This window comes from Cyprinus carpio, chromosome B11, assembly GCF_018340385.1.
Source record: "Cyprinus carpio isolate SPL01 chromosome B11, ASM1834038v1, whole genome shotgun sequence".
Taxonomy (NCBI): domain Eukaryota; kingdom Metazoa; phylum Chordata; class Actinopteri; order Cypriniformes; family Cyprinidae; genus Cyprinus; species Cyprinus carpio.
In genome coordinates this window covers 12509548-12525557 of record NC_056607.1, presented here as the reverse complement: position 1 = coordinate 12525557, position 16010 = coordinate 12509548, and the positions used below count along the sequence as shown (strand labels likewise).

General features: G+C 40.6%; 1 protein-coding gene across 22 annotated transcripts in view; it reads left to right on the top strand.

The window, feature by feature from the left end:
• Nucleotides 1–15536, top strand: part of LOC109063449 (voltage-dependent P/Q-type calcium channel subunit alpha-1A-like) — a 50086-nt gene extending 34550 nt beyond the window's left edge. For 5 of the 22 annotated variants that reach the window (XM_042733957.1, XM_042733956.1, XM_042733944.1 and 2 more), the window contains 9 exons: nt 868–971; nt 3042–3148; nt 4185–4326; nt 5515–5634; nt 6891–6908; nt 7836–7871; nt 9043–9265; nt 9898–10136; nt 11243–15536. In XM_042733957.1, coding sequence (XP_042589891.1) covers nt 868–971; nt 3042–3148; nt 4185–4326; nt 5515–5634; nt 6891–6908; nt 7836–7871; nt 9043–9265; nt 9898–10136; nt 11243–11899 — 1646 coding nt within the window. In that variant the 3' untranslated portion in view covers nt 11900–15536. The remainder of the gene's footprint in view (nt 1–867; nt 972–3041; nt 3149–4184; nt 4327–5514; nt 5635–6890; nt 6909–7835; nt 7872–9042; nt 9266–9897; nt 10137–11242) is intronic. The other 17 variants (XM_042733943.1, XM_042733942.1, XM_042733940.1 and 14 more) reach the window with 10 other exon arrangements.
• The last annotated feature ends 474 nt before the right edge of the window (nt 15537–16010 follow it).

The window sequence follows — 16010 nt, the reverse complement described above, 5'->3', positions numbered from 1 at the left end:
TCTAATTTATATGTTATGTGTCTCATTCAAACTCTGGATGCCGCTGCAGAGTTTTGATGGAAAATTTGAGCTCCTCACAAAACAGTGTAATCCTAGCATTCTGTTATTGTTGCCTCATTCATGGCATATATTCATAGTGAAATGGCTCTTGAGTCCCTGTAGGAATGTAATACAGGCTAGAAATGTGAAGCTATTAAAGGTCCTTGAGAAAAATAAGAGGTTCTTTAATTAATGAGGATCTGACTGTGAAAAGACTATCAGCTCTGTGGTGTTTTGTATTTGTTGATGTACTTTGTCTAGTGTCTATTGTGTAAATCTGTATTGTGTGTTTCTGTGTTGTTGTATATACAGTTGCACCAGAAAGTATTTGGGTAATTAAGCCATACTAAAATGTTCTGAATGTTATTGCATTTGGTTATTCCAGGTGGCATTTATTTTAAGGACAGCAAAATTGGATTTAACAAAAATTTGTGAAATGTCACTGCAAATATGCCTAAGCAAAGTAAAATTCATGTGGTAATTTGTTGTCTATGCAATGACATTCATACTTGCCTTAAGTATGACTTAAGTGTTTAAATCTAAATTTTAGGGCAGCTGTATTTGTGAAATTTGTCTTGTAATTTTATTGTTTACCTGTTGTCTAGTTTCTCAGTCCCAGATTAAGACTCATTCTGGCCTGTGATGAACTTCTTTTGGTTCATTCCCATTGAGGTTTCTTGTGAGGTCATGACTGAGTTTTGTCTGGGTCTGAGAGACTAGACCTTTGTGTTTGTGGCATGTCTTGTCTCCAACTCCCATTCCCCTCTCGGCTCAGGGTCCCATTCCACCCCGGTCTAATTGTGCAGGGTAACTTTTTCATCCTCTCAGCAGCAACAGACCTGACAGTGGGCAAGATCTACGCCGCCATGATGATCATGGAGTACTACCGGCAGAGCAAGGCCAAAAAGCTGCAGGCGCTTCGTGAGGAGCAGGTACCACTTCAGACAAACAAACAAATGCCAAGTCTGCTCTCTAGCTTTGCTAATCAACACTGGTAACACCACATTTTTATTGATTCATGCCTGTCCACACGGCTATTCTACATTTGTTAAATTCACATTTATTGGCTATGTCTGAAATGTATTTATAAATATTAACCTATGATTCGAGTTCTAATTTCTAGAAGTAATCATTGCCTTTTTTATACTCATATTTATGCCGTTTTTATTCACATATTGGTGTTTTTATACAGTATTTGTCATGAGATATCCCAAAATATGCATTAAAATACATTGTTGAAAACTAGACTCTACGTATATAGGCAGTTAGGCATGCAGCTGACTGTAGTTTCAGACACAGCCAATGTCTCTTTTTACTCTATTTTAAGATGAAATTATCCCTTATTAGATATGTACACTGCTGTTAAAAAGTTTGGGGTCCGTAAGTTTTTTTAATTTTATTTCTCTTATGCCCACAAAGGCTGCATTTATTTGTTCAAAAAAATGCAGTTAAACAGTAGTATTGTGAAATATTATTACATCTGTTTTCTGTTTCAGTATATTTTAAAATGCAATTCATTCATGTGATGCTAAAGCTGAATTTTCAGCAGCCGTTATTCCAGTTTTGGGTGTCACATGATCCTTCAGAAATCAGTATAATATGCTGATTTAGTGCTCGAAAAACATTTCTTATTATTATCAATGTTGAAAACAGTTTTGCTGCTTAATATTTTCATGGAAACTGTGATACATCTTTTTAGGATAATTTGATGAATAAAAAGTTCAAAAGAAGAGTATTCATTTGAAAAAATAATCTTTTGTAGCATTTTAATGTCTTTGCTGTTGACTGTCACTTTTGATCAATATAATGCATTCTTGCTGAATAACAATATATATATTTTTTATCTTATCAGTCCCAAACTGTCTTACAGCAGTGTATGTCACTTCCCACATGGAGCACTATGATTTAAAAGATGTACATGCAAACCTTTAGTGCTTTAATGGCATGGACACAAAAACACTGATTGTATACAAGATCATTTCACATTTTATTTACAGAGTTAGAGCATGCTTAAACACACACACACAGTAGTTTTGCAGGGTATATGCAATTATGAATGATACAACATGGCCTTTTGTCAGTGTCACTCCTGTCCCCTTCCCTAGAAATGTTCCCATCCTGTACAGGCACAGTGTCCATAGTTTCTGTCTGCATTTTCAATTTAGTAATACTTGGAGCCTACTACAAAGAGCGTGGACACTCTGCCACCATCAGGCAATGGTCTAAATATATGTTTGTGCCTTGCCTCACCTGATTCCCTGTCTGTCTCTTTACCTGTCGTACTTCACTTGACTGCATCTGTACCTCAGCACCATCCTCTCAACATCAGCTTCACTTCTGTGGCTGTCTCACTCTCTATAACCATGTCTGATGTCTGTATATCTATGTCTGTCAACTTGTTTGCATTTTAACTAATTCTTTTTGATCTTTCCTCCTTGTTTCCATTCTTTTTGGCATATTGGATCCACTGCCAACCTCTTGTTCTTTTTTGTTGTGTGTAATTTTCTCTGTTTTGTCTTGTCTTCCTTCATTTGTTGATTTGTGAGGTTGTCACTAACATGGAATCTTTTCTGTCTCCGTGTGGACACCGTTTGTCTAGCCAAATATGTTCATTAATGGATGTTGAGGGGAGGTTCTTGGTGTAACCTTTGGGCTACCACGGTCTCTGAGATTTCTAGTGTTCATAGTTTAAGTTCTGGAAGTATGAACCTCAGATCTTTACTGTAGCACGCCCAAATTGTTACAACCACCCATGTCTTCCGGTGGGTTGGATGGAAATGTCTTGAGCCATCGGCACCTACCTAGACAGCATAGCCCCAATGGAGGACTCCATTCAGGTTGGCAAGGGCATAGGAGGACTCCATTTCCCATAATGCCCTCTGGGGGACCTCTGCTGTCTGGTACCCCACCACCTGTGGAATGCACGGTGGCTTGTGTGTGTTACCCCATATCCCATGAGTGTGTCTGATCCCAGCTGTAGGCCATGTTCGTATCTCACACAGAACCGAACGCCATTAATGTTTCAGCGCATGGAGCCATCCCCGAACCAGGAAGGGGGACAGGGGGTGAACGGTTTCCCCGAGTTGCCACAGGAACCTGTCAACAGCCTGTGAGTAGCATCCTGAATAGTCTTTCTATGCAAGTCATGTGAATGAAAAATACTTGTAAGGCATTTATTAATCTGAGTTCATATTCATTGTAGCATTTTTCTCAGACATTATTAGAATCCAAAGTTTTTATCTGTTAATATTAATCAATGGACCTGAACTAACATATACTAACAATGAATAGTTATACTTTTATTAATTAACATGAACAAAGATTAATAAATATTGTTACAAATGTGTGGCTAATCGTTAGTTAACATTAGTCACTGCATTAATTACTGTGGACTAATGAACCTTATTGCAAAGTGTTAGCGCTTTAAGTTAAATCTTTCTGAGTGAGTCTTATGAAAACATATCCAGGTCCATATTTCTACCCAAAAGCAAAATTAAATAATAAAATGTTGTTTATTGCATTAATAAAATGAATTAATTTGAAAAAAGAATTGTATAAAATAAACAATTGTATTGCAGTAAGGAAAAACAAAACAAAAATTTCATAAAAAAAATTATTTTGTGTAATACAAAATTCTAAATTCAGTAAAAGCGTACATTACAGACAGCATAACAAATACTGCCATTAAGTATTGTATAAACATTCTACAATTTAAGTAAGATATTTATTTCTTTATTTCTTATTTTCTTAATTTTCTTTTTAATTTTGGAGTAAAATATCACCTGAACCTGAGGGGTTTTATGAGATTCACCTGTTTCAACTGGTGCTCTGTCTTCTCTTTCACTGCCTAGCTTTGCCTTAATTGTTGTCTTTCTTCTTCTCCTTATAGGCCTCACTTCTGCTCTTTCTTTGTTTTCCCGTCTCTCAGCTATCACTCTACTCAAATTGTGTTTCGATTCTTTGATATACTTCTATCTCCTTTTGTGTTAATTCTGCTGTGTATGCACATATACATTTGTAATAGTTTTTTTTTTCTGTACTATTTTTGTATGCAAAAGGCATTTTGTAGGTACAAAACTGCATTTATGTAAGTGCATGTGTGAGTGAGTAAAGAATTAGCCAGCCAACATCTTTCTCTGGTTCAGGCCTCCGGAGGGTGGAATGAATGAGAGCCAGTCGTGGGTGACGTCACGAGCCCAGGAAATGTTCCAGAAGTCTGTTCCAGAAAACTGGAACCCTGACAGACCGTATCCTGATGACCATCACGACAGCCGTCACAATCCACAGGTAATATCGGAGGTCCTCAGATCAGAAGGCAATTTTGTCTTGTTTAGATCTGAATTTAAATTTGGCTTGGAAATCGTCAAAGCGGTCGTGACTATATCAGCTTCTCTCAGCCTTTGGTATTGAACTGTGTGCTGTTTAGCCAATCACTGTCTTCCCAGCCATCGTCCCCTTTTCGCTGCTTTTGGACACACTTATTCATATTATCACTCGTTCTGTCTCTTCTGTCTCTGTCGGTCTGGAGCTCACCTCTTTATCTGTCTGATGATCATTCTGATGAACTTCACTGCCCATTGTAGACCGTTTGTATAGACCCTTCCACCTCTGCCAGACTGCGGGGGTGTTTCACTGCTTGCTTGCTACCTCACTGTCTGCTGGACTGTACCAAACCCCCTTCAGACTCTCATCTCTCCTTCAATGTGACTCTTCTCTGTAGCTCAGCAGTCATCCAACCCTGATGTTTCCCTGCACTAGTCACTCATCCTAATACTATGAAGCAAAGGAGATGCTGAATAAACAGATTTAGGCATAACGAGCATGTTGGAAAGTGCTTAAACCCGTAGTAGGCAATCAGACAGGGTCAGTGTGCACCTAGTCTCAGCCTAAAAGAGATCTGTAAACAAGAGCAATGACCTGACCCGATCCAACCAGTACTGTGTGTTTTACTTCCTCTCTTCCCTTTTGGGTGTGTATGCAGAACATTTATGCTAAATTTGTAATATTAAGTTTTCCATTATTTACAAAGCCAAAACCTAAAAGTACACATAAAAATTGCATAATTGAAAGATTTTCAGATTTTTTTGTAGGAGTTAAAATTAAATTAAATATGTAATGTAATGTAAATGTGATGTAAATGTTCAGATTTACTCGTCTTTAAACATTATATACAAAAGGCAAACATTGGCTTGTTTATTTTATTTTATATACTCTATATATCAGTCAGACAGCCCCTTCCTGTCTTCTCTCGTTTCTTGGCTGGAATAAGCTGTGATGTGGGCTGATAGTCAGAGAGTAGTGTGCACCTGTTCTTTTATTCCACTCTGTTATTGATATGCATCATTTGGAATGGCTTCAGTTCAACTGCACTTTTGCGCAAAACATTGCCCTCTACTGGTTTATCACACCCGATAGAGCTGTAGGCCGGTGAAGCAGGCATCAGCCCGGCCCACATGCTGTTGCTCTGTTTTGCAGACGGTAGAAATGAGAGAGATTGGGCCTGTTGGGGACGGTTACTCGGACACTGAGCCCTATCACCCAATGGAAGGGCATGGGCGGACCATCTCCATGCCACGCCTCTCAGCAGACAACCAAGTGAGCACCTTCATCCTTTCATCCATCCATTCACCCATTTGGTTTTTCCACCTTTTATCTGTTATCCATTCCCAATATCCGTCCTTAGTCAGTTATCCAGCTAACAGCCTTTGACAGCTTCAGTTTGGGGAACCAAATTTCAAAAGTTTGGTGTGCTGTCATGCTAACAAGCCAATAAATGCTAGCATGTCTTTGTCAAAAGTCAAAGGGCACATGGATAAGTGGCTCCCACCCTGACCTTCACTTACATGCATGGCTGTGTAAATGTGTGTGTCTGTGTGTGTGTGTGTGTGTGTGTGTGTGTGTGTGTGTGTGTGTGTGTGTGAGAGAGAGAGAGAGAGAGAGAGAGTTGGTTCTGTGCATCATCATAACACCCTAGCTCAATTTCAAGAAAACCTTGGTCTGTCTGGAGTGTGCTGCTGCCAGAGCTGGATTTGAGGTAGTAACAGAAGTACCAGAAAACAGCCTGTGCTTAATTACAAAATGTATAGTTCCAGCCCTAAATAATTACAAACATAAATACAAACATAAAGCATGTTTGTATGGAATTATCAACTATTTGATTGTATATATATTTTATTAAAGTTTTACAGCATAAATAATTATAACATTAAAATTAATTATTAAATCACATTTCTAATTGAAAAAACATTACTGTTCAGAAGTTTGGAGTTTTTTTATGTTTCTGAAAGATGTCTCATGCTAGTAGAGTCTGCATTTATGTGATCAAAACTATAGTTAAACAGCAATATTGTAAAATATTATTGCAAGTTAACAGCAATGGAGGCAGTAACATGCTCAAAAAACATTCGATATCGCAAACATACACCCACAGCACATCACATAGAAGCAATTACACTATTATGCTATAATGCATAAATGTGTACACACACACACAGCATTTCTCACCCTGACATAACTCCCATGATCTCTTGGTTGACTCTCCTCTGGAGATGTGTCTGGATTTAGCAATTTGTCCAAGTGTGTATAAGACCAGTATGAGGAAGTTGTGTGTTTCTGTTTTTAAGTGTGTGTGAAGGTGAGCTAAACATAGAAACCTCAAAAACTAGTAAGAATCTGCTAAAAATCAATATATGTTCACTTGTGTGTTGGGAGTGTGATGTGTACAGTACACACCAGGAAGTGTGAGGATCCAAAGTCTTATGCAGTGTTTGTGTGTGTGGTGTAAAGCTGTAACATAGATGTGGTTGTTGTTCTTGTGACTCACTTTTGTCTAACACTGCTCTGCCCCACAGAGTGTGCGTTCTGCCGCGGTAAGTGTGTTAGTGTGCTTCCTATCTTCCTCTACACTCGCTCAATTTTTGTCTTTTTTCTCTTTCCTTTTCCTCCTCCTCCCCCAACCCCTTCCTGTCAATGCCTGTGTTTTTCTGTGCTCTCTCTAAATTAAAATGGGGATCACTATTTTCTCTCTCTCTTTCTCTTCCCCATTTGCTTTTAATCTCTCCTTTAATCTTGTTTTTTTTCTGTCTCCATTTAAACCCATAATGCCTTGTGGTTTTCTATTTCCCTTTTCCTTCCTTCCATTTTCATCCTTTTCCTCTTTGTTTCTTTTCCATTTTACTTGTTTTTGTGCTCTCCTTTTTTGTCCTTATTTCCTTTTTCTTTTTTTTTGCTTTGTTTTGATCTTGTTTTTCTTCCTTTTAATGGACCTCCTGTTTGCCTCTGTTTTACCCATAATGTCTCATGGTTTCCTCTTTCCCTTTTTACCTCCTTCCTCCTTTCTTTTTCTGGTTTCCTATTTCCCTTTTCCTTTCATTGTCATTCATGTCCTCTTTTTTTCCTTTGTCATTTTGTGGTATTATTTTTCTTTCTTTCTCCATTTTGTTTTTTGCTTCCTTTGTTTTGATCTTTGTCCTTCTTCATTTCCCATGGCATGTCTTTTCATTTCTTACTCCATCGATTCCTTTCTTCTTGTTTTGACGATTTCTCAACCCTGTGATCTTTCTTGCCCATGTTATATTGCACATTGAATTTGGCATCATTTTCATGTCATATCTCTGCGCCCCTTGATTTCCTACTCACCTTTTCCTTTCTTCCTTGTTCCATTTCCTCTTTACTTCCTTTATTTCCCCCTCTCTCTTTTTTCCTCACACACTTTTCTCTGCTGTGCTCTGTATGTATCGTCCCGTGGTCTCATGCGTGTGTCCTGTTCTGCGCACCGTCTGTCTGCTGTTCAACAGCGACGGAGACACAGGCCGCGAGGAAGTAACCTCAGTGTATGTACCGTCTCTGGCTTTCTGCCTCTTCTTCATGCTCTCCCTCATTCCCTTTCTCTTATTTTGTCTGTTTTAGGAGTCTGTGTCTCTCTTTATGTCTTGATGTCACACTGAACTCTATTTCATGCCATCCTTCTTGTTATTCACCCTCTTTTCCTGTTTTCCCTTTGTATATTCTGTTTGTCGATGTACTTTTCTCTCTATATACCTTTTTCCTGTCCACTTATGCAGCCCTGTATCCCTATGTGTGTGTGTGTGTGAGAGAGAGAGAGTGAGTGTGTGTCTGCCTGTGTCTTATCTCTGTAATCCTGGTCCTGTGGACATGGGAAGCTTTCGCTGTCTCTTGACGCATGGATTTCAAAAAGGAAAACCTGCTGCCAATAATGGTCATGTTGTTAGCATGTTTCAGTCAGGCGCATGGCATAAAGCATTATGTGTGTGAGTGAAGAATAGTGTAAAGGGATATTTCAGTTTTCAGATCATGTTTTGATGCAGAAGAGCATTATGTGCCTAAGAATGTCTTTGTGTGTCCACACATGCTATAGATTATTATGTTGACCATCATGTCTCCAGAAGTGTGCATGGACAGATGTGCTGAACTTCTTTTGGCTGGATTTGGTTCTGTGTGCTCAGCTATGGCAAAGAAACTTGAGTATTTAATGGTTCCTCTTGAATTAGAAAAACTGCAGTGCATGTAAGGCATGATCTATGTATGTATCTATCTATCTATCTATCTATCTATCTATCTATCTATCTATCTATCTGTCTGTCTGTCTGTCTGTCTGTCTGTCTGTCTATCTGTCTGTCTGTCTGTCTATCTGTCTGTCTGTCTGTCTGTCTGTTGGTCTGCCTGTCTATCTCTTATTCTCTCTCTCTTTCTCCCGCTCTGTCTCTTTCAATCACAAATTATCCATCTCTATATATATTACTATTTCTCTCTCTGTCTTCATTGAGCATGACAGATATACCTGTGCCTTGGTTTTCTCAGTGGGTGTGGAATGGGCTGAGTCTTAACCAGATTACAATCAAATGTTTTCAAACACGCACACATATGCACTCGTAACACTGCATATAATCCAGCTGCTCTGTGAAAACCTATCAATGTAAACTTCTGTTCTTTCCCACTCTTTTTCTACCTTCTTTTTTTTCTACCTTGTTTCTTTCTCTGTAGACCATCACAGACACAAGTCCAATGCGCCGTTCTACATCCTCACTGGTTCACGGACGTTCAGGACGAGGCGTGCGACTGGACGATTATTCTCTGGAACGGGTGGTGTCAGAAGAGGGTCACCGACACGGTCCGCGAAGAAGAGAGCGGGATCGAGACCGGGAGAGAGACCGCAGTCACCGCACCTCAGAGAGATCACTCGCTCGCTATACAGATGCAGACACAGGTCACAAGTGAAAAAAATTATATACCTTTTGTGGTTGTTTTTTTCCTGAACACATTCTGTGTTGCTCTAATTATGCAAAAGAGATCATCGGATGCCTAATTTTGTTAAAAAATGTTAAATGATTGGCAGTTGTATTTAGTGATGCAAACTACAGTACTCTACCTTTTTCTCAAATATGGCCATTTTGAGAGAGAGAGAGATTAAATGTGTGTGTGTGTGTGTGTGTGTGTGTGTGTGTGTGTGTGTGTGTGTGTGTGTGTGTGTGTGTGTGTGTGTGTGTGTGTGTGTGTGTGTGTGTGTGTGTGTGTGTGTGTGAGAATCACCTGCATCTGTTCGTCTTTCCCTATAAACAGTGACTTTAGGTACTTTAAAAACACGTTGATGAGAAATATAATGTAGCGATTCAGTATGGAAACTATTTTATTATAATAAAAGTCGCAGGGTAGTGTTAAGATGTTTGCGTGTGCACACCTCATTATATGACCTCTGTGTGTGAGTGTGTCAATAAAAGCAGTGCATAAGCTACAGTATAAATATATATATATGAATGTTGGTCCCCCCAGTGTTCATAACATGGTTAAGGCCTTGGTCTAAAGTGCTATTTCATCTCATTTCTGTGTTGGCTTTGGCAGGTCTGGGCACAGATCTCAGCACCACTACACAATCAGGTGACCTCCCACCTAAAGAGAGAGAACGAGAACGGGGTCGAGCAAAAGACCGTCGCCACCACCACCATCATCATCATCATCACCACCACAGCTCGGTGGATAAGGAGCAGTACGGTCATGAGCGTGACTACCACCGTCATCCTCACGACAAAACAGATCGCCACTGGTCCCGCTCACCGAGTGAGGGGAGAGGGCATAGACAGGTGGGGCACACATTCACTGAAATACCACTTTTATTTTATGCACAAATTCAACATTATTTTTAGAAGTGACTCACAATAGTACATAAAGGGGTCATGTCAGATGAAATGTTTTTCTTTCGTTTTTTAGTTTTTAATCAATTTTAATCAAGGTTTCTTGCTCTGTAAGAGTGTGATTTACCCAAACATTTCCCAGCTTTCCTCTGGCTATTATTTGCTGCTTGAAAAAGCCTTTGTTATTATTATAGCTTCTGTTTCTAATTTGTTCACATATAAAATAAGCAACAGCACTTATGAGTTTCAGGTTTGCTGTCAGGTCCACTATAGTTTGCACTGCCCTGTTCTTCAGTAACAATAATTTTGCACATTGCAATAAGTTCATTGCAAATCAATCTGTGCTGAAATGTGCCACCCAAATGGTTAAATTTATATTAAAATTAATATTTTACTGTTTCTTTATATTGAGATCCTTAAGATGACGAAGAACAGATGAATGCAGCAAAACAAACAGCACAAAAATGACTATTATTTTTATTAAAAGGTAAAGGAAAATAGCATATTTAAATGCAGTAGCATCATTTTGAAGCATTCCTTTATTCACTTGATTCAGCACAGCTATTTATGTGCGTAAGTCCATGGTTTAAATCTTTACAGTAGCCTGCAATGAGGAGCCTGAGGGATGAAAGGTATCTTGAGCACACAGGTGTGGGTCAACTGTAACCAGACAGCATATGAACACCTGTGACCTTATGATGACTGCTTACTGAAATCAGTTTCTCTTTTTTGTGTTATTCTTTTGTTTATCTTCTTTTATCACTGTGCTTTCTGTCCATTTTTCTCGATGTGACTTGTGGCTTCTCTGTGTCTGCTGTTTTGCCTCATTACCGGTTTGTTTCTTTCTGGTTTTATTGATGTTGTTGTTTCCACACACCTTTCTCTCTCTCTCTCTCTCTCTCTCTCTCTCTCTCTTTCTCTCACTTACTCTCCCTCGTCTCTCCCTCCTCTTCTTCCTCTACATCCTCCCCCTCTTGCCGGTGTGTGCTCCTCTCTTTTGTTTGACGTTAATTTTGTGGTGTTTTTTTATTTGCCTTGTTTTAATTTTCATGTAGGGCAGTAGTTCTGTGAGCGGAAGCCCCGTTCCCTCGACGTCGGGGACCAGCACCCCCCGACGTGGTCGTCGCCAGTTGCCCCAGACACCGTCTACACCACGCCCTCATGTCACCTACTCCCCTGCTGTCCGCAAGCCTCCGTACGGCTCCCCGGTCCAGGGTCGACTCCGTTCCCCTTCCCCGCGACACTTCTCTCCACCGGGTCAAGAACCACCCTACCACCATCCACCCTCCCGCCACGCCTCACCCCATCACGGCTCACCCCGACACGCCTCCCCACGCTCCCCCAGGCACGCATCTCCCAGGTCCCCACATCATGGCCGCTGGGGCCCATTGCCTGACAGTCTGGAGGGCGACGGACCTTTCTACGATCGGGACTATGAGTACGAGCGGCACCATGAGCCACCTGCCTACGAGCAGAGTCTATCACAGGGCAACCCCCACCCTCATTCACACCCGCATCCCCGATCACCAAGAACTGCTCGTCAAGGGCCTCCCCTGCACCCACGCCGTATGCCTAATGGCTACCGTTCCTCCTCGCCCTCCCCGCACCGGCGCGGCCCCCACCCAGGCCCACACCGGCCGCCCCATGGCCGTGGGCCCCGGAAGGGGTTGCACGAACAGTATAGCGAGACGGACGAGGATGATTGGTGTTAGTGCACAGGGTGACCAGGAGGGGGCGCCACTCAACTTAAACCAAGATGTTTATGCAACGGAGCAGGGAGAGAGGGGGGCGGAAGGGGAAACGCAAACAGGGCGAATACGCCATTGTGAGACTCTGAGCCTTGGAGCAGCACATACAGCTCCCCTACTCCCTCTCTCTCTAAAGCTTTCTCCTGCTCTCTGGACTACGTTTTCCATGCTGCTCAGCACGCAAGGGAATGGGAGCATATGATCGAGAAATGGGGTAGTTGCGTTTAAATGGACTGAACTTTAAAGATCAGAGTCGCTGTGTTTGAATGCTCTACTCCAAACTAAGTGAGATCGATTGCTTCTTGCCTGATGGAAAAAATCAGAAGCAACATTCTCTGTCAATCAAAAAAAAAAGAAGAAGAAAAAAAAGGAATTTTGAAAAAGAAGCCAGAACCCATTTTCCCCCTCACATCTATGCCTCTTGAAAAGACCCCAAAAAAAATAAAAAGGGAAGGAAAAACAGACATTGTTGAAGAAAAAGCAAGTGCTCTTGTGAACGAGAGCTCTACCTACTGCAAAACCAGCCCCATGTGCTGGCCGATATCGATGAGTTTTATCATCTGCGTTTACTGTTACCAACTCAAGATGCTGAGTGACTTCATCACTTGGGGGAGGAGTTAACTGTCAAAGAGGCGTGGCATATGAAAGGACCCAGTGCAGGCGAGAGGAGGTTGGTGGGCGTGCCACACCAAAACCCCACCCACAAACTGCCACACGGGCCTGACAAGGAAAAGACAGTGGAAAAAGAATGAAATGGCAGATGAGGGAGGGTCGGAAAGACTATTTCCTCTTCAGAATGTCTTCAATTGATTACTTCTACTTTTTGAACATTTGGAGCTTGGTTATTCTGTTGCATATGCTCAGCTTTCTTTGATATTTTTGGACTAAAATCTGATGGAAACTTGCATGATTGATTTAAAAAATATATATATAAATATATATAAATATATATATCAGACAGAAGATTTACTGTGGGAAGGGGGGCGATAGCTCTCTTTTTTCCATTCAGTTGGAAGTTCTTTCTCTCGTTTTCTCCCTGTTGCTCTTGCCATGTCTACAGATCTTTATGTGCAGATGGATTTTATAGATAGACGCTACAGCAGACCTTTCTAAATAGCGAGACAGATCTGAAGGTGTTTTCTATGTTATATTCGTCTGAGGATCCCAGATGATGTTCTGCACTGTTTATTATTACTTTGGATTGCACTAAAAACGAGCCTGAATGGTGAAACCTCCCTCATTATGGCTCTGTCAGCCATGGCTGCGAACAGAGAGAGAAACGGGGTGAGAGACATTCTCCTTTCTAAAGGCTTCATCTGCTATTGTCAATAACAATAGTCTTTTAATGATGAAAACTATCTTAATGCAATTGATGAAGATGATGGTGATGCTGATGAAGATAGAGGTGATCATGTGACTTTGTTGTCTTGTTTTCGAGAGTTTTGTCTGTTGTGGCCATCTTGTTTCGAACCTTATTTTTGGTTCTGTTCACCACAGATTGAAGTCTATAAGGATGCGCTCCTGATAGCATCCTGAAGTTTACCTACTTGTGACCTCAGCTGAGTAGAATATTCCTATCTGTAGTGAATAGTTCGGGTCAGAGCTCATGAATGTTTTAAAAGAGAGAGTTGGGGCATTCAGGATACCCTCGGACAGTTTTTGTGTCAGAGTTTTTCAGACAACTTCAGGGTCCATTCCATATTTATTTCTTGACAGAAAAAGATGGTCACACCACAGTGTGATCTGAAGAAACCGTTTTATAGAAGGTCAGTTTTTAACCCCTTGAATTATTTCACAGCTAATGTAGAGTTAGTGCAAGTTAGTATTTTGGGTGATGAATGTTGTTGTTTACTCTTTGTCCATGTTGTGGTGCTGTTGCGCAGCTTAAGCCAGGCTAGACTACGGACAAACAATCCCTTATGAAAATACAGTCGCCGGAGGGCACTTGAAGAATTTAGATTTTGCAGAACTGTCCCCCGACAGGTGACAAAGCAGGTTTTTTTCCGACAGGAGTTTTTTGAGAATTTTGACCTGGGTAGTCTTTGATCATGTAACTGGAAATGATTCTTCCACCCTGCCTTCCTGTTCCCTGCCACGGGCAGCTTATGTCTTTGGCTGCCTGCTCAATCTGAGACCCCCCTCCTTCTGCTCAGGATACAATGATACAGCCAAACATATATCTCACAGGGGTGTAGAGGTGCGGCCTATTCAGCCTCCCCTACTGTCACTGAACCCGTCCAGCTGACCCCCACTCATCGGACCATCTCAAATCATCAGAAAAGTCAAATGTTTATGAAATCCCATTACTACAGGCTTTCCCCTCCAGATAATTTTATCTAAATCCTTCAGAAAAAATAGACACAAATAAGACATTTGTTGAGATGCGTTATGAATATATAGCTATAAAATGAACGTGGGTAGCATATCTTTGACTTTTGATTGCAGACTTTGTGTGAGCAAATCACAGAGTGTTTTTGAAATTCTACAGGAGACACGTGTGAGATCTTTTTCTCAGGAGAAAAAGTCCAAAAGTCTCAGTTTTATCTCTAGGAGTAAGTATTGAGATGTTAAAGAGATCTCATTTATGATTTTTCTTTATGGGAAAGATGCAGAAATTTCTCCTCAAGAAGACAGTATATGAAGCCGAAAGGATTCAATGGGTTTTCAACATAAACACTTACTTATTTCAGAACAGCTCACCACATTCATCTAATCTTGAAGTCAGTTGGGCGGTTCTGTATTTTCTCTTTTTCTTATCTTCATTCTATCCCAGAGTCATATGGAATCCACAGTACTTGTTTTCTTAAGAAATATGAATAGTGTCATTTCATTTGATCCCTTCTCCTTGCCAACCCATATTCAAGACTTTTAGGGAGGAAACCACTGTTTTCTGGGTGTTTGTTGATGTTCGGCCCACATTTACCTACAGCTGGCCCCCAGTTAGCCCCTGGTTTGATGGCCATGGGTCTAGATGAACCTGCAGAGCCACAGTGCCTTCTGTTCTAGTGTCGCACACTAACCTTTCCCCTGCCTCTCTTCCCTCTCCCCTCTATCTCTCTCTTAATGTGATGGACTCACACTACGCCTTAACAAGTCCCCATGTCTGCGCTGTCTGCTGGGCTTTTTAAAGACAGGGAGGCACGGTTATATGATGGGGGAAGATCCCAGTTACTCTGAGAGTAATGAAGGGAAAAGACAACCAAGTTCTGTCAGGGTGTCCATCTAGGCTCTCTGTCTCTCTTAGCAATGCTTCCTCAAGTGGATGGCAGCCATTTTTTTTTATTTGTCTCACCCTGCTCATTCAGAGAGTTGCATCGAACATCGGAGGGATTGTTCTACTTCTCAGGTCTTTAGCAAAAGGACAGGAAGGCTTATTTTTGTCAGGCATGAATGTTAGCTAGACCTTTTGCATGGTTAATAATATTATGCCCATTTAGAAGTTCTCTTGGTCTTGTATTCTTTTGCCGAAAACACTTGAAATGCAGGAAATTTGCTCCATTTTAGCTCAAGATGTGGATCGATAGATTAGTAATACACTTTGATTTTTATTAATTATAAAGAGATAGCAGAAGGTTGTGGTTTTTTAGGGAACAGTTCACCCCAAAAAAAAGAGAATTCTGTCATCATTTACTCACCTTCATCTCGTTCCAAACCATTATGGCTTACTTTCTTCTGTAGAACAGACAAAGAGAGATGTTCAAGATTTATTCCAGTTGCTTTTTTCAATGCAGTTAAAAATAGTAAGAATTGAGGCTTTTAAGCTTCAAAAAGGAAATAAATGCTCCATATAAGTAGTCCATATGACTATATTTCAAGTTTCCAAATTAGAAAGAGCTAGTTCACTTGAAGGCTTAAAGTTGACATGAAAAGTAAATTGCAATTTCTTTTTATTTTCTATTGTGATGCATATACAAATAAAACATATTAAGGTGAAAAAACTGCATGTTTTTCCAATCAAAAATTGATTGGAGGATTAAAGTTTGCTAATTGCTGTGATCTCATGTTAGTGACAGGTTAGAAGTTTGTTTTGAATGAAGGGCACATGAATTAAAAAGAAAATGATGTGCATGGATAA